We start from the raw sequence: 13,960 nt of genomic DNA, 5'->3' as shown, positions 1-13,960 counted from the left end.
ATGCCATTGTGCATCAGGCCCAATTGCTAGGACACGTAACCACACAGCCATTATTAATTACGCTTGGGCTTTTCCTGCCATTACAAGTCAAAAATCTGCAATGAGTTGCCTGCTTATTCTGTCTGAATTAGAGTATGTTAAAGTGTTTTATATGTTTTTTTTAAAATCAGTCCGAAAAGGCAATAAACAAACTCAATATATAGCAGCAGATTTAAACAATGCAATATACTAAGATTTATTGCAAGCTTGAGTGGTTCGACCTTCCCTTTCCCTTTGCCAAGGCAACTATAAGTGTAAATGCAAGTTTTACACCATGTGCAAATCAGAGCTCCGTTCAGCAGAGGGAACTGCCCCTGACGTCAACGACGAGGTCACGCCTTTCACCCACTGCGCATGTCAGGGATTATAGCTGTGTTTACCAAACCGAAGTTGGTTCCGTATTCGTCGTTTACCAAAGCTTTAATCTCTTTGACATAAGAAAGGTAAAGTAATTATGTTTTAGCTTGTGTTTGAATGGTAATGCCTTTCTAAATATAGGTTAATACCCTAGACATTGTGCACAGATATTTAAATATTAATATTTACATTTAGCTGTGTACGTGTTGCATAATCCTTGTTGTTTTGTTTTAAATCTACTACTATTTTGATATAAAAATTAACCATTTGTTTAATTGAAGACCAGAATATGGTCATCACAATATTGCAGTTTCAAAGGACGATGTGTTATATGAATGACTTTTTATAAACTACCCATGTTCTCCTCTTAATCGAGGATATAAAGCTCCTAATACGAAACGCGCTTCACTGTCGTTGACTGTTTTGACCATAGACTCCATGTATGTGTGGCTGCGTATGTCGCCTTCTCTCCTGCACTAGTTTACTTCATTTTCCCCCACTGCTCACCTCCAGAGCCGGCAGCACGATGGCAGCGGCGGCCCCGAACCCGGAGGACTCAGCCAGGAGCAGCGTTACCGGCGGCACCAGCACACCCAGCGCCCTTGCCGGAGACGGGGACGCCGAGGAGTCCGAGGACTTCACCTCCTCCTCCCACTGCTCAGAGCTGTCTCGGCGGCAGAACGAGCAGCGGAAGCAGGGCTTGTTCTGTGACGTGACGCTGGCCTTCAGCAGCGGGGCGGCTAGCGGGAGCGTGCAGAGCTGCGAGTTTTCAGCCCACAGGTCCGTCCTGGCTGCGGCCACAGATTATTTCACCCCCCTGCTGGGAGGACAGTTCTCCGAGTCCCTGTCCGGACGTGTAGAGATGAAGGAATGGAGCTCAGAGCTGGGGCCAGACCCGGATACGGTGCAGAGTGTCATCCAGTACATGTACACAGGGGAAATACGCGTTAGCACCTGCAATGTACATGAAGTATTGGAGCTAGCTGACAGGTATGATGTTTACAATGATGTTTTTACATGTCAGGTTCATTGATTGAGCACATTTAAAAACCACAAACCATATCCAGAGTGCTTTACAACGAGGTTTAAACACAGCCATAGATAAGGGAATACAAGTCAATTAATAAAAGTATATCATTTAAAATGGAAGCAAATGGTATACTAATACACAAACAGCCATGCACAAACAACATCATTAAATACAAACTAATACAATTTAGATTGTGGTCAGGTATGTATGTCAGGATAAGTATAAATATTATAACAATAGAGATGGGTTTTAAATCTGATGGACCTCAGAAGGTTAACATGAGGCCTTTTGTGGCTGCTCTGTTGTCCAAAACAATTGTTGTTTTGTGCTCTGCTTGCAGAAAGCAAGACTTGCCTGGCCCAACTGGTGGAAACAGATTAGTATTATCTAGTTACAGGAACAGTTCATTCTGATGACATCCTATACTGTATTCTCTTTGTTGGTTCTGTATTAGGTTCCTCTTGTTGCAGCTGAAGGACTTCTGTGGGGAGTTCCTCAAGAAGAAGCTGAGCCTGACCAACTGCGTGGCGGTGCACAGTCTAGCCCACATGTACACCTTGGACCAGCTGGCTCTACGGGCTGCAGACATGATCCGTCGCAACTTCCACAAGGTCATCCAGGATGACGAGTTCTACACGTTGCCCTTTCACCTGGTTCGTGACTGGCTGTCGGATGCAGAGATCACAGTGGATTCTGAGGAGGTGCTTTTTGAGGCTGTGGTGAAGTGGGTGCAGAAGAACCCAGAGGACCGCAGCCGCTACTTTGAGGAGCTGTTCCGTCTCCTGAGGCTGCCTCAAATCAAGCCCACCTATCTGACCAGGGTGGTGAAAACTGAGCTGCTGGTGTCCAGCAATGAGGCCTGCCTACGGCTGGTGTCAGAGGCCGTGGAGGGTCACGCTATTCGCTTTGAGAACCTCAAGTCAACGGATATGGAGTTCTGGTCTTCCCACATGGCCTCCTTTCAGCCTCGCTTTGGCCAGAATATGGATGTAATCATGGTGGTAGGCGGTGTGTCAGAAGGAGGGGACTACCTGAGTGAGTGTGTGGGCTACTTCATTTATGAGGACCGTTGGGTCAACCTGCCTCACATCCACAACCACTTGGACGGCCACGCCATCGCCGCCACAGAGTCCCACGTCTACGTAGCTGGTTCTATGGAGCCTGGCTTCGCTAAGACCGTAGAGCGGTACAATCCTAATCGCAACACCTGGGAGCAGGTGAGCAACCTGACCACACGCAAGCACTCATTTGGCCTCACCTGTATAAAAGATATACTGTACAGCATCGGTGGCCATGGTAACTTCAGTCCAGGTTTCAAAGACGTCAGTATATACGAGCCAGAGCAGGACAAGTGGCACAATCTGGAATCAGCTCCCAAAATCCTGCGGGATGTGAAGGCAGTGAGTGTGGAGGACCGCTATGTGTACGTCATGGCACGCACACCTGTCGATACGGATAATGAGGATGGACTAAAGACGGTGACCACGCGCTATGACACAGAGAGCCGCCAGTGGCAAGACGTTGACTCCTTGCCACTTATTGACAACTATTGCATCTTCCAGATGGCTGTGGCTTCTACTAACTTCTACCACACGGCCTCCTGCTGCCCCAAGAGCTACACGGTGCGGGATGAGGTTGCCAAGCAAAAGATCAGTGGGCACATCTCTGATGAGATCCTGGAGAGCCTGCCACCAGAGGTCACCAGCATCGAGGGTGCTGCCATCTGCCACTTCGATGAGGACGTCTTCATCATCGGAGGCTGGAAGAACAGTGACGATGTGGACAAGCAGTACCGCAAGGAGGCTTACCGCTACTGTGCAGAGAGGAAACGATGGATGCTGCTGCCGCCCATGCCTCAGCCTCGCTGCCGAGCCACCGCCTGCCATGTTCGTATCCCCTATCGCTTCCTGTACGGCTGCCAGCGCTACCCCATGCCCCAGAACCTGGCCCGCCAGCGAGACCGCATGCAGCAGATGCAGCAGCTTCACCGGCGCACGCTCACCTTACGCCGGCAGCTCCAGTCACAGATAGAGTGCTGAGCAAGTCGGCGGATGCTTAATTTAAAAACGACATGATTTAGCGGAGGATACACTGCAAACATTATCTCCATTAAAGCCATCTTCATTGACTCCCTCTCATTCATAACATCCTGCAGTGGGTCTTGTTTGGCTATCATACTGGATTACATGAAACTGAACTCGTGCCATCAGCTCCCATGCTGTGTTGTGTCGTGTTAATGGCTGATTTGTGGAAAGCCGTGAAGTGTTTAGACAGATGTCTGGTGGTCTGTGAGGAGGAACAAGGGGAATGTAAACATGTGAATAAGAGTGTTATATACTATAGCAGCCAACAACTGAAAATCCCTTTGTCAATGTTGGCATGGGTGCCGTTTATCTGTTTGTACATACATAGGGTAAAGCTGTATATGTAAACATTTATATGGATATTTTACATTCCTTAATGGTATGCCTGTACTAGGTAGGCTATGTGACATTGCCAATAACTGCATTCCTACATTCAATCCAACTCGCTTAATGAAGTCTCATTCCATTTTAACACTGTGACAATCTCCTCATGCAAGTAGTACATCTGTCCAAATGTCTTACATCTAACTTATATATCATGACTGCTTTATTAGAACTGCTCTGCTTGTTAAAGTGCAGCCTCAACAATTACATGTTAATTCCTTAAGAAAGGCTGTCAAAATCCCATAGACTAGTTTACTTTTGGATTACAGTTTCCCTTCAACGTTTGTACCGAGTGTGTCTAATATCAATTCATTTGTGTTGCTCATCTAATATTTGAAAACTAGTCATTTATCTCATGGTTTCTGAGGTGGGGAAATGATGAGAAAACTGTGATGTTGAAAAGATGTGATAAGATTGAATGAAGCGAATCCCTTGATTTATCTTAACGTTTAATATATATTTAGCCACTGCGTTTGGTGTCCATCACTGGCAATGGCTCAATCATTCCTTTCATTTGCACTTTGGAAATCCATTGCTCAGTATATTCTCATTCACTCGAGAAAAATACATTGAAAATGTATATTTCTGCGAGTGGGGGAGTATGATTAGTGTTTGCAGAGAGGAGTTTCTCTACAACTGCACTTTTTGACATCCAATTGTTTAAGTCTTACAGAAGCATAGGGATTTAAGTTGCCACCGCACTTTGACTTTACTTATTTAATTTGTTTCTTATCAGACAAGGTGATTGTAAAATGGAAAAGCTTTGTTTTGGCCAGCAAACTCAGTACGTTTTGATCTTCTTTTAAAAATAAAAACGTTATCATTATCTGCAGATTTGTTTCCAACATTAAATGTCATGATAAACCTTATTATTGTACTTCCCTTACAGTTGGGTGTATATTAGAGAACTGCTATGTTGTTCTGTGGTCTCCTCTCATCCTCCTAAAAGTCTTACAAATAAGTTGAAAAAGAATCCGACTTATAGACCAAGCTAACCAGATTGTTATATAAATGTGTTGTGACTGACATTCAGAGATTCCCGCTGTCCTTGCAGCGCTTATTACAGCATAAAGGTTACAGAGCGCAGAAATGATATTCATTTCCACTTTATGACCAATATAAATAGCACTGTAAAGATGAAGTGGGATATGCTATGTAATTTGCTTCGCATGTGATGGTTCTGACATTGTGTGCTTATATTGGATGTAAGAAATGCAAGGTCATCACTTGCAATTAAAGTTGTTTTGTAAAACAAATGGTTGTTAATGGTTAAAGTGTATTAATATTAAGTTGGACTTGTTCAAGAGTATGAGGATAATACTTTATTGTTGAATCGAGTGTGTATTCTTTTTTCTTGCAACACAGTATTTCCATTCGCAACATCAACAAAGACTGTAAAAACAATAATGCATACATTTTATAACATAACAATTAAGACCCGTCAACATACACTTGTTAAAGGATTCATCTCCATATTTAATTTTAGGATTGACTGGTGCATAAAAGAGTGTTTCAGTTGAACTTTGTTAAATTGTGGGATTCTGCATTACCAAATACACGGTAATTGTTTTTTATTTAGCCTACTATTCATTGAATAGTATAGGCTAAATAGAACCATGTCCTGAATACTATCAGGACATGGTTCTAAGACATTTTAAATTAATATTCTATCACATACTATACTATGATTTGCATTGCATAATATTCTGTGTTGTTTTTGTTACAATATTTCTCATTACATATTTTACTATGAATTTGTTTTGATATACTATATTCTGAATTCAGAGATTTCTAATGACCTTCTTGGCTTTCTATTGCATTTTTATGAAATACTATACAATAACCTTTTCACTTAAACACACTTCACTAATATTGTATTACAATGTAATGACATTTGTATAACGTTTTACGATATTCAAGTGGGAACCTTCTCTCTGTGCCTTTGCCCTGGGTGGAGGAATACATGACGTCCCACTTCGTATTATACAAGTGGTGGTGATGCATTTACGTGTTAACCATAAAACTCGTACTTGTACGGAAATCAATGCTTGGAATCTTTAGGTCGCAAAATAAATGTTATTAGTATCTTTATATATTTTCTGTAATATGTTTTCCATTCATCGCTCCTAGTACACGTTACATTTCAGCAATGGGGAACAAAACATTACTGTTCACCACATTGTTTTAGTCACTTGAAAAAAAATACCGACACTTTGGTCAGTACCGGAAGGCAGCATCACCGCTCTATCAGCAGATGTCAGATGATTCTTTAGCTCGCTCTCCCGTGGCAACATTAACATTAAGGGGACTTATCAACGGAGACTGGCAGCTGTTGAAACATCTTTTATCAACATTAACTGAGCAGCAACCTATATCCAGACAATGGTAATCATATGTTTTAAGTTAAAGTTGTTAGGGTGCCATGCACTAAAAAGAAAAGCAACAAACTTGCATACTAGCTAGCTAGGTCAGCTAAACGTACCTAGCATGGCTGTTGTCACCACTGTGGCTAATATTAGCTTATGTTCCTCTTTGTTAGCTGCATCGTCTATAACACTACATTCAATTATTATTTGTCTATAGTGTCAATGTTTGGTACTACTGGCAAATGGTGTGCGTTAAAACAGCTGTCTGGGGGACATTGTGGTTTGCTTGTGTAAGACATTGTCTAACCACTTTCTCTTATGACGTTTAAACTAACCTGCATATGTATTCAATGCTCAGATTCCAGAGTTGTCCAACCCCTCGGTGTGTATGAGGGACCCTCAGAGGGTGGAGGAGATCCTGCAGTCCATGGTGAAGGCTGGCTCCAACACCGTGCAGGTACATATCCACTTCTACCAAGTGTTTGCCCTAAATTACACGTGCAATGTGAAGAAGTGTGATATTCTATTTCTATTCCTATTCTATTCAGGTGATCGCAGATTTTGACATGACTCTGACAAGATTTGCATTCAAGGGCAAAAGGTGCCCTACATGTCACAGTAAGTGCCAGATGTAGTTTGGGGTTTTCATGCATTCAAAGGTTGGTCTTGGCCAAATGTTTTAGACATTTTGTCTCTGATTTTATTCTTCAGATATTCTTGACAACAGCAATCTTATCTCCAATGAATGCAGAGAAGAGGTAGGAGTGAGCCATTAGTGCAAAAATAATTGTTTCCATTTGTAGGACTATTGTCTTTAAATAAACTTCCAATATATTTTTCTGCAACTGCAAGCCTCATCGGAGACGCAATGCAGTTAATGCATGTTCAAATAGTTAGATATTGCAAGTGAAATATATGCATATTTGCCTTTTTTATCTTAAGTAAAAATGTTTACATCTTAAGAAGCAGATTACCTTAGTACAAACAAGCACAATTCTTTAAAATATGCTGCTTTTTTTTACCCAGTAAGACCAAATATTGCTTATTATTTGGGTGTATATATTAATTTTAAGAGTGTTTGGACATTATCAGCATTTTAAACACAGAAAGAAACACATTCCAGAATCCCTAGGATATTATCTTACAGAAAGAAGTTGTAAACTGACAATTATTTCTAATTTCTCATTGGGTAAAAAGCAGTAGTTTCCTAACTGTTACAGTGTTCTAAGTATTGTCCTGTCTCTGTCAGCTGAAGGTTCTGCTCGACACATACTACCCTATAGAGATCGACTCGGCACGATCAATAGCAGAAAAGCTGCCCCTGATGGTGGAATGGTGAGTATCTAACACACCTTTTACTCAAAATATCATATTCCTTACTTTAATGTGTTAATACAACTGAGTCACCCGCCTATATCTCACAGGTGGACTAAAGCTCACAAAATCCTGGTGCAGCAGAAGATTAGGAAAGACCTGCTGGCCACGGCGGTGCGGGATTCTGACGCCATGCTGAGGTCAGAGAGAGTGATCCCTCAGAAGACCAGAACATCTATTTAATAGTCTACATGTTGAAAAAGACGTGTATTAACAGTTGTTCTTTCATCAGGGAGGGCTACCAGCTCCTCTTCGACCACCTGCAGGAGCACAGCATCCCCCTCCTCATCTTCTCTGCTGGAATTGGAGACATCCTAGAAGAGGTCATCCGCCAGGCCGGAGTCTTCCACTCCAACGTCAAAGTCTTCTCCAACTACATGGACTTCGATGAGTCTGTGAGTATCCACACCTCAAAATACGCACCAGGGATTGACTTGATGTATTTGACTCTTTATCTGCTGCTACAGGGATTGTTGAAGGCTTTCAAGGGAGAGCTGATCCACATCTACAACAAACGGGAAGGCGCTCTGCTGAACACCGGTCATTTCCAGGAGCTGCGGACGCGCCCCAACGTGCTCCTGCTGGGAGACTCTCTGGGAGATCTGACCATGGCCGACGGGGTGCAGGACATGGAGAACATCCTCAAGATCGGCTTCCTTAACGACAAGGTAAATACAATCTCACACACAGCTTTTATACAGCACCAGACGGGGACAGTTTATCCCACAGGCCATACGACTGCTCATCTCCTGAGCTTGCATTTTGTATTCTTTTTCTGTATTCATTTTGTATGTCTTGTTGTGTATACTGTATTTATATTGCATTGTTGACTTTGACCCAAGTTTGTCATTACACAACTAGACTGTAGTTGTGAATAGGACATTAAACCTTTGAGATCAAAATGACCACATGGTTACCACTTTATATTTATGACATGTTTACATTCAGGGCATTGTGTACATTCTGTTTTCGCACCTTACTCATAATCATTTCTCCTTAACTGCTACAAAGAATTGTGATCACCTGCTGTCTCGAGATGAACACTCACATTTCACTTCTAAGAGAACAATAAGCATACATTTGTACGAAATCATGTTATTTAATGACTGTATGGTGGGATGAATTTGGACACTGGTGATACTAATTGATGGAGAAACTTTTAAAAACTAAATGTCTCTCTTTAATTGTTTGTATATCATTTTGTTAATGTAGCTTTTATGTTTTTTTTCACATCTCCTTTTTCTCCTCAGGTGGAGGAGAGGAAGAAGTCTTACTTGGACTCGTATGACATAGTGTTGGTACAAGACGAGACCCTGGAAGTCCCCAATGCCATAATGCTCCACCTGACGGGCAATAAGTAAAGTGAGCACTGCTGTTTTCTATTGTACGCTCCAGTGCCATCAGCTGAAGCTCAGAAGGTGCCAGTGGAAGGCTTATTTCGAAAGTTACACGATTGTTTTACAAAACTCTACACAAGTCCAGTTTACAGACACAGCTCACTGTGTGTGTGTGTGTGTGTGTGTGTGTGTGTGTGTGTGTGTGTGTGTGTGTGTGTGTGTGTGTGTGTGTGTGTGTGTGTGTGTGTGTGTGTGTGTGTGGGAAGAAATAAGATAATATTGTTTTTGTTAGTGGGTCTGTTTTTGTCTTCATATAGGATGTCATGATAAAGGGAAAAAACGCACAACATAAATGGCAGCATTTGACATCTGGTTTGAAACCAATTCCTTACAATAAGCTCTTTACCAGCTAATACAAACTTGAAACTTGATCTTTTTCAAAAGCGTTTTCTTTCAGTGTCAAGTTTTTGTTAACATTATAAGGGGTTAACTCTGGCAAATACATCTGATTTTAAGCTTAAAATAAATAGTCATTTTTTAAATGTGGTGTAGTGCACTGAAAGGTCAACGTATTTAAAATGACTAACATCTATCTCATAAGTGTTGGTATTAAGATTATCATGACTTAGTGTGTTTACATGAAGTAACCCTCTGTCATTTTAACAACGGTTGATTCAATAGTGTGCACTGCAACAAACACTTTTTTTTTTATTCAATAACCAGTTTAATAATAATTCATTTTTCGTATGTGGATAATATGCCATGTTCAGTCATTCTGAAATAAAATAAATGTAGTTTGATTCTGTCCATGGAACCTATGTCACACATGTCATACCTCTATCTCCTCCATTTCTACACTGTTGTCTGTCAAATCAAACTGAAAAATGTATTATGATTGTGTGAAATAAAGTTTCCTTTTACTACAAAACAGTTTATTTTATGTTTCACAACACATTTTGATAGAACATTTTATATAACAAACCTTCTGATATTATACAAAAAAAGCTACTCCAACATAATCTGTACAATCAAGTGTGTTTTCATCATGTTTAGATGAGGCATTGATTTCGTATTTAATAAAGTTATATTCTGGAAGAGGGGCCCAGCCCAAATGCTTTTTAGGGTTTGTAAATGGAAAGATATCAAATTTGCCGAGTTCAACAGAACACAATTTCACTACAGACAATTGTTCTTCCTTTCACATTTTCACACCGGTTTCATGTTCACACATTATTTTAATAAAACCAAGTTAAGTAGGACTGCCTTAAAAGGCTCAACAATGTTTCTATCTCCGAAGCATTTTCAAAATAGTTGCAGGACAGATTCTCATATGACTTCAGCCACTGCCTGCCTGTTCCTCTCCACCAATACAATACAGAACGTCCCATTTACAGCTCGTCTCGTCTCACTTGTTGAGACTCCCCCTGAAGTTTCAGTTCATCTTCTATAATCTTCCCGTCTTTATTTAAGTCCTGGTTATTGAACATGTCCTGAATGATGGTGCCGGCATCAAACCCTGGCCGCAGACGACCTTTGGCCTCCTTAACCTGGAGCATGATGAAGGCCGAAAACTGGAGGAAACAGGAGATGGTTGTTAAAACCTTTTCACTGTGTATATCCAGGCTGGATGGATTCAGTTACTCTTACCTCCTCTAGAGGGACCTCTTTGTCACCATTGAGATCCATGGCAGGAAAGAGGGGGTCTGGGCTGTCCCCCAGCCACACAAACATGAAGCCTTCCGGAATACCTTTCTGCAGCTTCACTAGCTCCAGCTCGAAGAAGAGCACGGCGCTCCCGGGAACATCACCAGCTTGTGAACAAAAGCAGAGCAGAGGAAATATGAGTTGGGGTAAAAAGAAAAGTGTGTTTAGAGTGAAGTTCATACTGACCTCCATTTTCACCATGTCCCCAGTGTGGTGGAACGACCACCTCCCTCCTCTCGCCCACACACATGCCTCTCAAACCTTCCTCCAGACCCGGAATCACCATATTCGCTCCGAGAGTCGTGATGGAGGGGGAGTCAAACTGGTCCCTGGAAAAGGACAGATAACTGGTTAAGACTATCAAGAGCGGGGAGTTAACCTCTATGCATCAGGACATTTTCGCTCTTTCATTTGATTATAATTGTCGATGCGTCATTGATGCATATTGCATACATTTTAATTTAACTGTGTAGCCAACAAAGAGACAATCAGAACCCCCCCCCCGTTGACACCCAATTATTTGATACCCGGGCTTTAAATCATCACAATCTAAAGTTCTGGCATCATATTTTTAATTTGTAACTGTTTTCCACAAGATTGAGCTTGTTTCTAATGCTCAGGAATGTGGTGCCTATTGGGACATGCCGCTGTCCTGTTTTAAATTAGGCATATCCCAAACTGTGAAAAAAATCTCCCTGGCATTAAAAACACAGACAATTATAATTCATCAACAGTGGGATTATTTAAAAACTGGCATTTAAAGGGTTACAATTCAGAAAGAAATATTATGATAAAAAAACTGAAGTAGGTTAAAAGATCTAACTTGAGGGAAAATAGAAAAATAATAACAATAAAAAAACACTCTTTTTCTCTCTAAGAACCAGGGCTCGACATTAAGGACTGCCCAATGGCCCGGGGCCATCTAGTATTTAACTCGGGCAATGAAGCCTCACCTGCTGGTTGCCCGATCGGGCAGTCTATTATGCCAGTATCATGCAGCTCGCGGATCAGTAATGAGTGACCCGACAGTAAAACTAAACATATCTATAACTAGTTTAGGTAATTTGAGAGGTAATTAAAATAGCTACGTGTGATATTCTAACCTGAAGTGTGTGTTTTGTCCGCTCACCGCTGCATGTGATCATGCAGAGCTGCGTGTCGACTCGTCAGCAGCAGCTGATCTCTCTCTCCAGTCAGATTAGACTTCACTCGCGTTTATGTCCATATCGATCAGATCCAGCTAGTTCTAGATAATGATATGACTACCTGCTTATTAAAAGATACCTAAACAATAAGTGTCGCTATGCAACTGGGTGAGGCCACAAAGTATAGCGCAGCATTATGCATTGGTTTACATGCCCACCGGAACCCAGAGGCATTACCAACAGATCAACGCACAATCAACCCATACATGACATATCTTTCTCCACATTAAGTGTTAGACATTAGAATTGACTATTCTTGTCTGTCACATACTCTTCTTGTCTGTCACAGAAGTGGCGCAACTGAAGCTACCGTAACGTATTGTAGCCTCTCATTGCTCCTCCTATGTGTAGGGGAGGAGTGTACCGCATGCCGCTCCTTCCTCAGACCACCAACTGTTTTACGTAAATTTCGCAGTGGTAATACTTTTTTTAGGTGAACAAAAGTACAGTAAAAGATTGTAGTTGGTACACCCAGGGGACACATTTCTCTAAGACTTTCAAAGTCCTTTTTTCCAGAACGAGGAAAAACAGGACTAGGGTAAATATAATTTTTGGACAGACTTTTTGACTCGACTAGAACTATAATCGGTGAACATCACTCAGTATTGCTAAAAAACCGAACACACTTGGAATCGGTTAGTGGTTAAGTTCCATGGGGGGGGTGGAATAGTGGACTTAAGGAGGTTCCGTGGTAACTCATAGGGGAGGAGAGAAAATTGGTTTACCCAGAGAGTCTCTCCGCACCCCTCACCGAGGGATAAAAGTAGATTTCATTGTCTGTCTCTTAATCGTGAAGACCTTTGTCCCGACTATTGTCTCCCCCTAATACCCCCTTACGATGTTACTAGAACAAACCATCAATAAATTCGGTCTTGTGCAAGTCTCTGTACAAAACATATATAGACCTGGATTTAATAAAACTACTTTCCTTGTCATGATTAATCCCTTGGAAATACTTTTTAGTTTTTCTATGAAACATAACTTGGTTGGGTTTGGGGAATCAGGAACAAATAAAGGGGGGGGTCAACTGGAGTAAGGACCGAGACGACCAAGACCATAAGCTGTAAGCTCGCCGTATATAAAGGTGTTTGGGGCTTCTTGTCAGCTGTATTTCAATGGTGTTCGGGTCCTTACCGGCGCTCACTCTGGTCACTTCGACTACTAAGACTAAGTCAAGCAATATTGACAGGAACCTACCTGCAGTGGGACGAAATGAGGAGCACTCCGCGGGGGACGATGTGACGTGGGGGACGACGACGTACGTACATTAGTAGCTAAATAACACCCCTGATCTTGACGTCTATACTGAGGGTAAATACATAGGCACTGATGTTGTGTGATAAGGACGTATCCCGAGCCCCAAGACCGACAATACTCTAAACTCCCAAACATTAATCGTAAAAATTGGGAAAGCCAGGGAAATTCTTTTTTTTTTCAAACAAATTACAAAGAGTCACGTACTGTAATTTCAACCCCCTGATAAATGTCTACCGGACTCCGGGTTATTCTCTAACAGGACTTTTTACGCGCGGGTGCCTGCTTTACCGTGCTTCCCAAACCCCCCGGAGGGGATCTTTTAAATGCTAAAACGTCCAGAATCTACGACCAGACCTAGTAGAAGAGCTGACTAAATAATTTACTTGGGGTGTGTTATCAATATAACGATGTTAAAGTTAAATAAGATTAAAGTGAAAAAAAAAATATAGAAGTCCAAAAAAACAAAGAACAACACAAACGAGCGACCGGTACGGGACGTATCGATATTCTTTATGATTTCACAACCAGTTCCCTTTTTGAAAGGTAGACTACTTGCCGTTATACGGAAGGGTCTACATTTTTCACTCTTTGTAATGTAAGTCAATATTGACGTTTTGTTTGTAATTAAAATGGTAATAATACCGGGGACAATTTTTGCAAACATACAATAAATGACATTCAACCAGCTTGCTTACGGAGGAGTAGGCCTTCGACTTGGCTCGTCTGGCTCGCCGTTAGGCGCTTCGTGTGTTTTACCGCTGCCAGTCTCCAAAGCGCAATCGGCCGTTTAGATTTAGAGAAGCCAGTTTTATTAAAGGGAAAT

General features: G+C 41.7%; 3 protein-coding genes across 4 annotated transcripts in view; 2 read left to right on the top strand and 1 right to left on the bottom strand.

Moving 5' to 3' along the window:
- Window positions 1-383: 383 nt before the first annotated feature.
- LOC104949161 (kelch-like protein 11) lies at window positions 384-5,599 on the top strand. 2 transcript variants are annotated; one of them, XM_010775460.1, is made up of 3 exons: window positions 384-482; window positions 910-1,386; window positions 1,881-5,599. In XM_010775460.1, exons 2-3 carry the CDS (start codon window positions 923-925, stop codon window positions 3,463-3,465), a joined length of 2,049 nt encoding a protein of 682 aa, XP_010773762.1. In that variant the 5' UTR covers window positions 384-482; window positions 910-922; the 3' UTR covers window positions 3,466-5,599. The 2 variants fall into 2 exon arrangements, with proteins under 2 accessions (XP_010773762.1, XP_010773761.1); XM_010775459.1 differs by lacking the exon at window positions 384-482 and having other exon boundaries at window positions 823-1,386.
- A 538-nt stretch (window positions 5,600-6,137) lies between these two features.
- nt5c3a (5'-nucleotidase, cytosolic IIIA) lies at window positions 6,138-9,386 on the top strand. Its single transcript, XM_010775458.1, has 9 exons — window positions 6,138-6,279; window positions 6,619-6,717; window positions 6,809-6,878; window positions 6,972-7,018; window positions 7,510-7,595; window positions 7,685-7,774; window positions 7,867-8,029; window positions 8,102-8,302; window positions 8,885-9,386. The coding sequence occupies exons 1-9, from the start codon at window positions 6,277-6,279 to the stop codon at window positions 8,993-8,995; spliced, it is 870 nt and encodes a 289-aa protein (XP_010773760.1). The 5' UTR covers window positions 6,138-6,276; the 3' UTR covers window positions 8,996-9,386.
- Window positions 9,387-9,886: 500 nt separating this feature from the next.
- LOC104949169 (peptidyl-prolyl cis-trans isomerase FKBP10-like) overlaps window positions 9,887-13,960 on the bottom strand; it is a 10,713-nt gene continuing 6,639 nt past the window's right edge. The window contains exons 5-7 of the mRNA XM_010775469.1: window positions 10,862-11,004; window positions 10,619-10,782; window positions 9,887-10,542 (exon numbers count right to left, since the gene is read on the bottom strand). Coding sequence (XP_010773771.1) covers window positions 10,360-10,542; window positions 10,619-10,782; window positions 10,862-11,004 — 490 coding nt within the window. The 3' untranslated portion in view covers window positions 9,887-10,359. The remainder of the gene's footprint in view (window positions 10,543-10,618; window positions 10,783-10,861; window positions 11,005-13,960) is intronic.

Source organism: Notothenia coriiceps, unplaced genomic scaffold (genome assembly GCF_000735185.1).
Source record: "Notothenia coriiceps isolate Sejong01 unplaced genomic scaffold, NC01 NC01_scaffold00015781, whole genome shotgun sequence".
Lineage (NCBI taxonomy): Eukaryota > Metazoa > Chordata > Actinopteri > Perciformes > Nototheniidae > Notothenia > Notothenia coriiceps.
This window is presented reverse-complemented; position numbering and strand designations above follow the sequence as displayed.

What these genes read in the sequence shown, in the direction of transcription:
- nt5c3a (XM_010775458.1), top strand. An exon ending in CTGGCTCCAACACCGTGCAG is followed by an intron (nt 6,718 to 6,808) that starts GTACATATCCAC and finishes TATTCTATTCAG; the next exon opens with GTGATCGCAGATTTTGACAT. An exon ending in AAGGTGCCCTACATGTCACA is followed by an intron (nt 6,879 to 6,971) that starts GTAAGTGCCAGA and finishes TTTATTCTTCAG; the next exon opens with ATATTCTTGACAACAGCAAT.
- LOC104949161 (XM_010775459.1), top strand. Translation starts at nt 839, where the DNA reads ATGTGTGGCTGCGTATGTCGCCTTCTCTCCTGCACTAGTTTACTTCAT. An exon ending in GTATTGGAGCTAGCTGACAG is followed by an intron (nt 1,387 to 1,880) that starts GTATGATGTTTA and finishes GTTCTGTATTAG; the next exon opens with GTTCCTCTTGTTGCAGCTGA.